Raw genomic sequence first — 11,350 nt, forward strand, 5'->3', positions numbered from 1 at the left:
GTTCATGGGTCATAATTGAGAGGCATAAGATATAAGGGGTACTAAAATTGGATCACTGCCAATCAGGTGGTCAAACGACCTCCTGAACCAGTAGTTTGAGGGTTCGAGTCATGCTCGAGGGTAAGTGGAACACTATTGATCCTCCTGATGGAGTGGGGTGGAAAGAAAAGACCTCCTAAGACTTCATTAACTTTTGGGAGTGAGAGAAAAACGTTCTTTCAAACATTCCATGTTTTGCGATCTGAAGATAGCATCCTTCTCTTCTTATTCAGAGGTAAACAGGAAATGTCAATTTGAATGTGCAGATCCATTACCTGCAGCAGCGGTATCCTCAGTGTTGACTGAAGCCACCTATAAATTATAATACTAACAGTTACTTTCCACACTGGATGTGGGTAAAACAGTTAAATATCCTTCCAAATATGATACAATCAAAAATGACAATATTGTTCAGCTTAAAATAATGTTACCGCGACATTTTCATTACTCTGGAGAAATCGTTCACCACCCAAGAGTTTTGCCTGGTAAGAAGAGTACAAAATATGATCATGCCGGTACTAACTCCTCAACTAACCAACTGGTACCTTTTTTTTTGTGTGTGTGTTTGTTGGTTGGAGGGGGTGCTTCATTTATTAACCCTCTCCCCCAAGAACTAGAAGTAAAAAATTGCATAAGCCTTGACATATGCTCACTTTTGATCGTTGAATCTGTTTTATAGCACTCCTAAGAAACTGCTCAGATGCATCAGCTTCTTGGACTGAGCTGATATTCTCCACTTGCGGTTTGTAATACCTGACCGGTCCAAGGGAAAAAATCGTTATTCCTTATAAAAGACGAATTGATTTTTAGAGTATCAAAAAAAGAGATGCAGGACGAAAAAAGTAAGACAGGAAGGAAATAGAGTGTGATGAACTCTTCAACCTTATATTCTGTTGTGCTTCACTTAGTGTTTGATTGAGCTTATTAAGCTTCTCCTTATGAGCCTAATATGGAAATACATAAAAAGAAATATATCAAGTTACTGAGTTTTCAGTAATAACAAATATAAGCTTATAACTACTAGCTAAAGACGACCCCCTTTTTAAATATTACCCTATCTGAGTGATATATCTTTGGATTTTTTTAAGTATACACAATCAACACTAATATGGAAGCATCAGATCTTACCTCAGTACTAAAGCAGGTTGACCAATCATGATCAGCATCGTAAAGTACCCAGCAAAGAGACAAAAAATTATTCAATCACATAGAAAAATACCAAGCAAAAAAGGAAAAAAACAAAAGAAAAGAATGGGAAGTGCAAAAGGAGAGTGGCATACATAGCTATCTTCTTAACCATTTCTCCTTCCTTTTTTGACTGTGTGAGACTCTGCATCAAATGCTGCAAAATGGAAGGCATGCTAAGGTCAGATGGAACTCAAGGACTTGCCGGCAGAGGCTGCCGATCAGTAAAAGATGTGTAAAGCTTAGTACCTGTCCATTTGGAATGGATCTTCAACAAAAGAAAAAACATTTGAGATAGTCAGTTATACGGAATTGGCAAAGTCTAATTCATGGATTTGGCATATTGAAATTAAAATAAACATACCGCCAATTCAGTTCGCCAGGCTGGTTCATAATCTGGAGCATGGTATCCTCAAAACTAAACAACCAAAAATATTATATCACATTCTGTATCTCAAAACAATCATAAAGGAAATGTAGAAATTCAAACAAAAAGGATCATTCTAGTAATTCCATTCACCTTTCTTTGTTAGAATAGCTGGTCACTTGACCGTCTGGAGAAAACATCAGAAGGGCAACATCTGTCTCACATAAAACAGCCAACTCATTTGACTTCTTAACAAAGCTATCCTTGCACTTTGAATAGAACTGTTGACGGGATATTGGATGCTCAATTTTCTTCATCACAAGCTTATTGCGACCCATTAATGATGAAAACTAGAACTGGAAGTTAGATGCAAGGTGGTTCTTTAATGAACTGAGAAATATATAGATCAGCAGAAAAGAAAAAAAGGAAAAAAAGGTCAAACCATTTAATGCATTGAAATGTTAGTCTTAGGTCAAGCATTTAAGTATGTTGTAATCTAATAGAAAATCTAATATTGAATCAGATACAGAGAGATTTTGTCAAGAAAACAAGTTTCAGTGCTAATATTTAGTCAATATTAGATTTTTCTACACATCTACAACCAAGTAACCAGCATCCACACAATTAATAAACAGAAATCTGCGGGTTGTAACCTGTCGAGTGGAAAACAACAATAACTCCTAAGCTCTTTCTATCACATAATGATATTAGACAAGTCGTATCTATCACCTTTCCAAGAATTTTAAAGGCTATATGATATAATTTTAACGTATAGAGGAATTTATATTTTGATATCTCAAGAGATGTATAAGGTGTATGGGAAGATCGCATTAATTAAACATAACTAAAATAATACATCAGCAAAACAAATTTATGTCAGTAAAGAATAACACTATTCCTTTTTTGTAGGCCTATAGCATTGCACCATAGAGAAACTAAGACGTCTAGGTCAAACTCGGATTCAAGATTTTAATTTTGTAGGTTCTGGATTCTAAAACAGGACAACGATTGGGACGGGAATAGAAAAATCTAATATTGAATCAGAAATAGAAAGATTTTGTAAAGAAAACGAATTTCAGTCCTAATCTTTTGTCAACACTAGATTTTTTTCTATACATCCATAGTCAAGTAACCTGCATCCATACAATTAATGAACAGAAATCTATGGGTTGTAATCTGCCGAGTGGAAAATAACAGTAACTCCTAAGCTCTTTCTTTCACGTAATGATATAAGACAAGTCCAATTTATCACCTTTCCTAGTATTCAGAGGCTATATGATATACGTTTAACGTATAAATCGAAGAATTTATATTTTACCTCAAGAGAAGTATAAGGTGTACGGGGAGATGGCATTAGACAGAACTAAAATAATACATCATTTAACAAATTTATGTCAGTATAGAGTAAAACTGTTGACCTATAGCATTACCATAGAAAAACTAAGACTTGGTCAAATTCGGATTCAAGATTTTATGTTTATAGGTTCTGGATTTCAAGACAGGTCAATGATTGGGACCGAGATAAAATATATGTTCACAGCTTCTAGGAAAATTTTGGATGTCCATATATTTCGTTCTTTTTTTTTTAATAACCAAGAAATCTGCGAGGGGCAATGACACATGGTTAGAGACTCCTGGGATACCAGGTGTGACCAGGTGTGCCACTCTTCCCTTCTCTATTTAAATACTAGACTTTATTGTGGTAGGGTTCAAACTCAAATCGTGTGCTCAACTCACTCATTACATGTTGTGCTCTTACCACAATATAAAACCCCCTGAGGCAATCCGTATATTTCTTTCTTCGTATACCTATTCAAATTACAGATCAAAACTTTATTATGGGATCCTTTGACCCTGATACTGTAGAATCAAGTATCAGCTCATACTGAATGGTGAACCCAAGAATTCTTCTCTTTTATTTAGTCATGACTCATGAGTGAAACGAACATGCTTTAGATTATTGAATGTGAACTGAGAAAGTCATAAAAGCCAGCAAACATCAACCTCCACCAACTCACTTCTCGTTTAAAAGCAATTGTCTTTTGAATTGAAGTAACACAAACTTGTCTTCCCACTGTATCATGTATATGGTTGTTTGGCAAGGTATCAGCTTGCCGTCAAATTAAACTAGCATTTTTTCAGGTATTCATGCACATTGGCTGCAAGAAGATGTCTTTCATTTTACTCCTTTCCAAACGTTTCAAAATTGTAATTCCACTTGCTTGCCAATAGTTAAAATCTTGATCTATCTGAAACACTTTCCTTACTTCCATGGAAGTTATATTCGTCACAAACATTGTCTTTCGTTTTTCTTTTTCATTTTTTAATTATTGTCTCTATTTGTCGTCGTGTGGCATGGCACCAGATCCATTATTGACCACCAAAGCCAGCATCTTCTCGGATATTTTTGCACTGCTGTCAAGCCAGTTGGCGTCATCTCTTTCCTTTCCACTGATCCTTTCCCATGTGGCAGTAAATTCTTCGACAGGGCAATTTCATTTCTTGGTAATAGTTTAACAGCTGATCTACCTGAAAACATTCTCAAATCCTATGAAAGTTTATACGAGTTTACTATAGCAAGGAACTCAAGTAGGCAAAAATCAATAAACAATTGGCTATTATTTATTTGAGAAGAGTGAGGAAAACTCATGTAAAGACTTTGTTATCACACTCTCGGGGAACATGATAAAGGCTAAGAAAGAAGGGAATATAACGATAAACTATGTCTACAAGATACTAATGAAGTCTCTCAATGAGAAATTTGGTATAAGCCTTGAAAGCACTGCTATCGAGTTATGCAAAGTTGATCGCCTCAATCGAAGTTTTGATTCAAACATGTGATAAATTTTTATTCAGTGAGCCCCCCTTAAAAAAATCTAAATATCGCTTCCATCTAACACTATCTTGATTATTTCAAAAGAATTTACTAATATCTTAGTCGGTAGCTGTAAAACCCCTCAAAATTTTTCCTAAGATTCGGGCCTTCTTTGTACACGTGTGGGGCCCATCGTATTTATTTCGAAGTACGTGCTTGAGTTAAGATGAGTCCCTGAGAAGTTTAAGAGCGTTGGAGGTGATGTGGGGTCATTGAGGACCCCTAGGACCGAGCTAAGTCCAAAAGATCCATCGTGGCTAAGTTTAGGACGAGTTCACGTAAGGGTCGACTTTCAATGACCCTATCGTTTGAAAAACTTCAATCCGGGTGGACCACGACCTATCAAATTAAAGGTCGTCGAGTCTTCTTTCCAACGCCACCAAGAACGTAGATTTTGGAGTTCGGGGCCAAAAGATATGACGATCCGAAGACGAACTAGCACGACAGGGATTTCATTTTGGACTGGGTTACCACTGCTGGGGAAATGGCCCTGGCGCCGTAAGGGCGCGACGGGCCACTATCGCGCCAGGAACATGCCTCAGTAGTTTGGTCCCTGGCGCGATGCGCCACTAAAAGTGTGCAGGGTTTTTGGGGCCAAATTCCCAAAATTTGGAATAATAGGCCTGGCGCCGTAAGGGCGCGACGCGCCACTATCGCGCCAGGAACATGCCTCAGTAGTTTGGTCCCTGGCGCGACGCGCCACTAAAAGTTGTGCAGGTTTTAGGCGTAATCGGCCTTGGCGCTGTAAGGGCGCGACGCGCCACTATCGCATCAAGGGCGTTTTAGCCTATTTTCAGAATATTTTGAGGAGGGGCAATTTGGAAACTTACCCAATTATATATATGTAGCCCTTGGCCTTTTGGGAACTCATTTTGGCAGCCCTCACTCTCTCTCTAAAAAGCCCTAAGAGCTCATCTCCCTTCTCTCTACTCTTCTTCTCCATTTCCAACAAAGGAGTCCAAGAAGCTTCAAGATTAGAGTCCTCCATTGAAGACCCAACCACAAGGTTTTCTTCAAATCTTCACTAAGGTATGTAAGGCTATCCAAAACATGGGTTGAGTCCACCCATGTGCCCTATTCTTGTTTTGAGGCTAGATATCCATGAAAATGGAGTTTCTTGGTATGGTACATGTTTGAATGAGTATTGTTCCCGTCTTATTTAATTATTATGTATTAATGTTGTTGAGCTAAGAGGTTCCTAAAATGAGCCTATGTGGGTATGAGATGATGAAGAAATGAGTTGCTAAATATGTTTTATTGGTCTTCTTAATTATGTAGACTTGACAAAGTATACTATTTTCTTAAACATGATTGCTTATTATAAAAATGTCGATTTGAAGTCTTGAGGATGTGATGAGTCACAAGGATTTTCTCAAATGGATGGAGGTAATGATTGATTATATCTAGATGATGTTATATATGTGCATTTAAAACTTCCTTGAAGATATGATTGAGATTGAGCATTGAGATTGGGATTTGATTGTGATAGAGTTGATGAGTTGACAAGGTTGTAATGAGACTTGTTGATATGAGTTGATTGAGTTGATTTGATGGAGTTTTATGAGCATTGAGTCTTGGGAGGAGTATCGAGCACCGAATTGGGCAAGAGTATAGTCCATACTCGAACCTAATACCTATGTTGCCAAACGTAGGGGGGATTGAACCGTTACAGTCGGATGCTTCCCCGAGAGCTTTTGTCCTGACATTATAGGACCTGGTTGGATTGGATCCATGAGTGTTCGTCGTTCATGCCCTGGCAAAGTATGAACGGGCGTGGCAACGATGTCGTTTCGTTGTACCTTCACTGGCTCATAAGTGTTGGTTGTCGGTTAAGAGAAACTCCCAAATAAGTTTTGATAGCACTCTGAGTCAGATTGAGTTGAATTGTATATGATTGGTCCAGTCTAAATCATACTCTTGTTTAGACTTAGGACATTTGATTGAGTTGTCATTCCTTTTGAGTTGAGCTCCCGAGTTGGTTGAATTATTCTTCCTTGATGTTCATTGTATTCGGCCATTTTACATACTCGTACATTCCATGTACTGACGCCATTTGGCCTGCATCGTTTCATGATGCAGAGACAGGTACTAGAGATCATCAACCGGCGCTCCGTTGAAGATCCACATACACTTCCAGCCAGTCGGTGAGTCCTCCTAGTTTCCGGAGGATATTGGGCCTTCTTGTACAGTTTGATTGTCTTTTCTTTATTCAGATTGTCGGTAGCCATGGGCTTGTCATTGGCACCTTTTAAACTTGAATAGAGGCTTCATAGACTGGAGTGTGGGAGGTCGAGCAGTCATTTTGAGGAGTCCTATTTTGATTATCTTCTTTGATTGTAAATGTTTGGCCTTCGGCCCTTATGTTATGAGACGTAATTTCCTTAATTGAGTTTCCGCTAAGAGAATGTGCTTGAACGAATGGGTGACTGTACCAAGTGGTTCGCTCGGAGGTCAGAAATGGCCTTCGGGTGCCGGTTACGTCTAGGGTACCCTCCCGGGGCGTGACAAACATGGTATCAGAGCACAGAGTTCAAGTGTCCTAGGGAGTCTATGAAGCTGTGTCTAGTAGAGTCTTGCTTATGGGTGTGTTGTGCACCACACTTATGAGCAGGAGGCTATAGGACATTAGGAATTGTTTCACTTCCTTCATACTCTGAATTCGTGCGATGGAGTTGAACTCCATGAAACTTCCTTTCTAATTCGTGCGTTCATATGTTACAGATAATGCCTCCTAAACGTACCGCTAGCCAGAGGAATGTTGATAATACAGGGATGCCACAGACAGAGGCACGCCCAGCAAGGGCTAGAGGCCAACCCGCGAGATATGCGGAGGCACCTCAAGTGCCATCTGCTCCACCTGCACCCACATCAGAAGCTAAATTTCGAGGGGCAATTGCCATGCTCACTCAACTAATGGCCGCCCGAAGCGGCAATCAAAGTTCGCCGACTCTCAGCTCTAGTTCCCAGGAGCCATCTGCTGCCACTAGAATTAGAGACTTTCTGAGGATGAACCCACCGACATTTACAGGTTCTAAGGTTGATGAAGATCCCCAGAATTTCATTGATGAAATGTGGAAGATTCTAAAAGCTATGCACGCTACAGAAATCGAGGGGGTCGAGTTGGTGTCTTATCAACTCAAAGATGTGGCAAACATTTGGTATAACCAATGGGAGAAGAGTAGGGGTGAGGATGCTGAACCTGCTAGGTGGGATGAATTTGAGGGAGCTTTTCTTGACCACTTCTTTCCCCGAGAATTGAGGGAAGCGAAGGTGGAGGAATTTGTTAATCTAAAACAGGAAGGTATGTCGGTTAAGGAGTATGGCCTAAAGTTCATCCAGCTGTCCAGGTATGCTCCAGAAATGATTCCTGATGTGAGGTCGAAGATGAGGAAATTCGTCTCCGGATTAGGGAGGCATGTGAAGAAGGAATGCAAAGCAGCATTGTTGATCTCGGATATGGACCTTTCCAGATTAATGGTGTATGCTCAACAGGTAGAGGAGGAGAAGAGTAAAGACAGAGAAGAGCACATGAGCAAAAAGGCAAGGTCATCTGGGCACGAGAATGAGCAGAGGCAAAGCAAGGGCAACAGGTCCTTCTTCCAGAGGAGGCCTTCCAACTATGCCTCACCTACCGCCAGTGCACCGATGCCGCAGAACAGGTATGATCGGCAGGGACAAGGTTGCCAGAATTTTAGATCCCAGGGTTCTCAATTTCAGGCCAGTGTAACTCAAGGTACGAGGGGGAAGCCACCATGCAACAAGTGTGGTAGGCTCCACTTGGGAGAATGCAGAGCAGGAAGGGTTGGTTGCTATAAATGCGGCCAAATGGGCCATCTTCTGAGGGAGTGTCCAACATGGGGGAACAGGGCCCAGTCCTCTGCCATCGCACCACCAGCTAGAGGAAATCAGAGGGGCGCTACTCCAGGTACGAGTGGAGATACAAACCGCCTATATGCCATGGGTAGTCGCCAAGATCAGGAGAACTCTCCAAACGTCGTGACGGGTATGATTCGAGTCTCTTCCTTTGATTGTTATGTATTGATGGATCCAGGTGCCACCTTATCTTTTGTAACTCCCTATGTGGCTAGTAAGTTCAATAAAATCCCTGAACGTCTTCTTGAGCCCTTTTGTGTGGCCACTCCTGTCGGTGATTCTGTCTTAGCTGAGAGAGTCTATAGAGATTGCACTGTGTCAATTCATCACAGGGACACCTTGGCTGACTTGGTTGAGTTAAACATGGTTGATTTTAACGTGATCCTTGGTATGGACTGGCTTTATGTCTGCTATGCCTCTATTGATTGTAGAACTCAAATTGTCACATTCAGATTCCCGAATGAGGCTGTCATAGAATGGAGGGGTAGTCCTATTGCGCCTAAGGGTAAGTTTATTTCATATCTTAGGGCCAGGAAGCTAATCTCAAAAGGGTGTATCTATCACCTTGTCCGAGTGAAAGATGACAGCATTGAGTCTCCATCTCTTGAGTCGGTTCCGATTGTCAACGAGTTTCCGGATGTCTTTCCTGAAGATCTGCCTGGAGTCCCTCTTGATAGGGAGATCAACTTCGGAATTGATGTTCTTCCTGATACCCAGCCTATCTCAATTCCCCCCATATAGAATGGCTCCGACCGAGTTGAAGGAGTTGAAGGAGCAGCTGAAGGACTTGTTAGATAAGGGGTTCATTAGGCCGAGTGTCTCGCCATGGGGTGCTCCGGTCCTATTTGTGCGGAAGAAGGATGGGTTCCTTAGAATGTGTATCGACTACAGGCAGTTGAATAAAGTCACTGTGAAGAACAAATACCCTTTCCCCAGAATAGATGACTTATTCGACCAACTTCAAGGTGCCACTTATTTCTCAAAGATAGACTTGAGATCCGGCTACCACCAGTTGAAGGTGAGAGAATGCGATGTTCCGAAGACTGCTTTCCGGACTCGTTATGGCCACTTTGAATTTTTGGTCATGTCTTTTGGGTTGACTAATACTCCTGCCGCTTTTATGGATCTCATGAATCGAGTATTCAAACCATACCTTGATATGTTTGTGATTGTATTCATAGATGATATTCTGGTTTACTCCAAGAATGAAGAGGAGCACGCCTATCATCTTAGAGTCGTTCTACAAACTTTGAGGGACCAGGTATTGTATGCAAAGTTCTCTAAATGTGAATTTTGGCTTGCCTCGGTGGCCTTCTTAGGCCACATTGTATCTGGAGATGGTATTCAGGTGGATGCTCAGAAAATAGAAGTTGTGAAGAATTGGCCTAGACCCACATCCCCAACAGAGATAAGGAGCTTTCTGGGCTTGGCCGGGTACTATCGAAGGTTTGTAGAGGGATTCTCATCCATATCATCACCATTGACTAAGCTGACCCAAAAGAAGGCTAAGTTCCAATGGTCTGATGCTTGTGAGGAGAGTTTCCAGAAATTGAAGACCAAGCTAACCACTGCTCCTGTTCTAACCTTGCCCGATGGAACAGAAGGTTTTGTGATTTATTGTGATGCCTCCAGAATTGGTTTGGGTTGTGTGTTGATGCAAAGGGGGAAGGTGATAGCCTATGCTTCAAGACAACTTAAGCTTCATGAGAGGAATTACCCAACTCATGACCTTGAGCTGGCAGCTGTGGTGTTTGCACTTAAAATCTGGCGCCACTACCTGTATGGAGTGCATATCGATGTATTCACCGATCACAAGAGCTTGCAATACGTCTTTAGCCAGAAGGAACTCAACCTTAGGCAAAGGAGATGGCTTGAGCTACTTAAGGACTATAATATGAGCATCCTCTACCATCCAGGTAAAGCTAATGTTGTTGCTGATGCCCTTAGCAGGTTGTCCATGGGTAGCACTAGCCACGTGGAGGAAGGAAGGAGGGAATTGGCGAAGGAGGTACACAGATTAGCCCGATTGGGAGTTCATCTGGAAGAGAATAATGAAGGCGGAGTTACCATTCAGGATGGGTCTACGTCCTCACTTGTGGCAGAGGTGAAGGAGAAGCAAGACCAAGATCCCGTCCTTCTCCAATTGAAGGGAGGAGTTCACAAACAAGAGGTAATGGTTTTTACCCAAGGGGGGGATGGTGTGTTACGGTACCAAAATAGATTATGCGTGCCGGATGTTGATGATGTTCGAGAGAGGATTATGGTCGAAGCGCATAATTCTAGATACTCTATTCATCCGGGTTCCACGAAAATGTACCATGACTTGAGGGAGATCTACTGGTGGAGCGGGATGAAGAGGGATATTGCGGAATTCATTTCCAAATGCCCGAATTGTCAACAAGTGAATGTTGAGCATCAAAGACCCTGTGGTCTAGCCCAAAACATAGAAATTCCAGAATGGAAGTGGGAGATGATCAACATGGACTTTATTACAGGTTTGCCGAAGTCCCGAAAGCACCATGATTCCATTTGGGTGATTGTGGATAGGATGATGAAATCAGCTCACTTCTTGGCGGTTAAGACTACTGACACCGCAGAAGATTATGCAAAGTTGTATATACAGGAGATCATTAGATTGCATGGGGTCCCTTTGTCTATCATCTCAGACAGAGGAGCCCAATTCACTTTCCAATTTTGGAAATCCTTTCAGAAGGGATTAGGTTCAAGGGTGAACTTGAGTACAGCCTTCCACCCCCAGACAGACGGCCAAGCAGAGCGTACAATTCAAACATTAGAGGATATGTTGAGGGCGTGTGTGCTTGACTACAAGGGGAATTGGGATGATCAATTGCCTCTCATAGAGTTTGCATATAACAATAGCTATCATGCAAGCATTCAAATGGCTCCTTATGAAGCCTTGTATGGGAGGAGGTGTAGATCGCCCATTGGGTGGTTTGAAGTTGGTGAAGCCGAGTTGATTGGGCCTGACCTCGTCCATCAAGCCATGGAGA

The 11,350-nt window shown here is 41.6% G+C and overlaps 1 protein-coding gene across 1 annotated transcript; it reads right to left on the reverse strand.

Moving 5' to 3' along the window:
• Positions 1-288: 288 nt before the first annotated feature.
• On the reverse strand, positions 289-1,908 carry LOC129892669 (agamous-like MADS-box protein AGL66). The gene is made up of 8 exons (XM_055968254.1): positions 1,745-1,908; positions 1,589-1,642; positions 1,320-1,400; positions 1,168-1,174; positions 922-983; positions 693-792; positions 471-521; positions 289-351 (listed from the first exon to the last, which is right to left on the reverse strand). Exons 1-8 carry the CDS (start codon positions 1,906-1,908, stop codon positions 289-291), a joined length of 582 nt encoding a protein of 193 aa, XP_055824229.1.
• Between the last annotated feature and the right edge of the window lie 9,442 nt (positions 1,909-11,350).

The sequence above is a fragment of the Solanum dulcamara genome, chromosome 6 (assembly GCF_947179165.1).
Source record: "Solanum dulcamara chromosome 6, daSolDulc1.2, whole genome shotgun sequence".
Lineage (NCBI taxonomy): Eukaryota > Viridiplantae > Streptophyta > Magnoliopsida > Solanales > Solanaceae > Solanum > Solanum dulcamara.

Excerpts from the sequence above, each read along its gene's own strand:
- LOC129892669 (XM_055968254.1), bottom strand. The coding sequence starts at position 1,908 with ATGAAGAAAATTGAGCATCCAATATCCCGTCAACAGTTCTATTCAAAG. Across the intron at positions 1,401-1,588 it reads CCTGGCGAACTGAATTGGCG|CATGCCTTCCATTTTGCAGC; the intron begins GTATGTTTATTT and ends ATCTGACCTTAG. Across the intron at positions 352-470 it reads AGAGTAATGAAAATGTCGCG|GTGGCTTCAGTCAACACTGA; the intron begins GTAACATTATTT and ends TATAATTTATAG.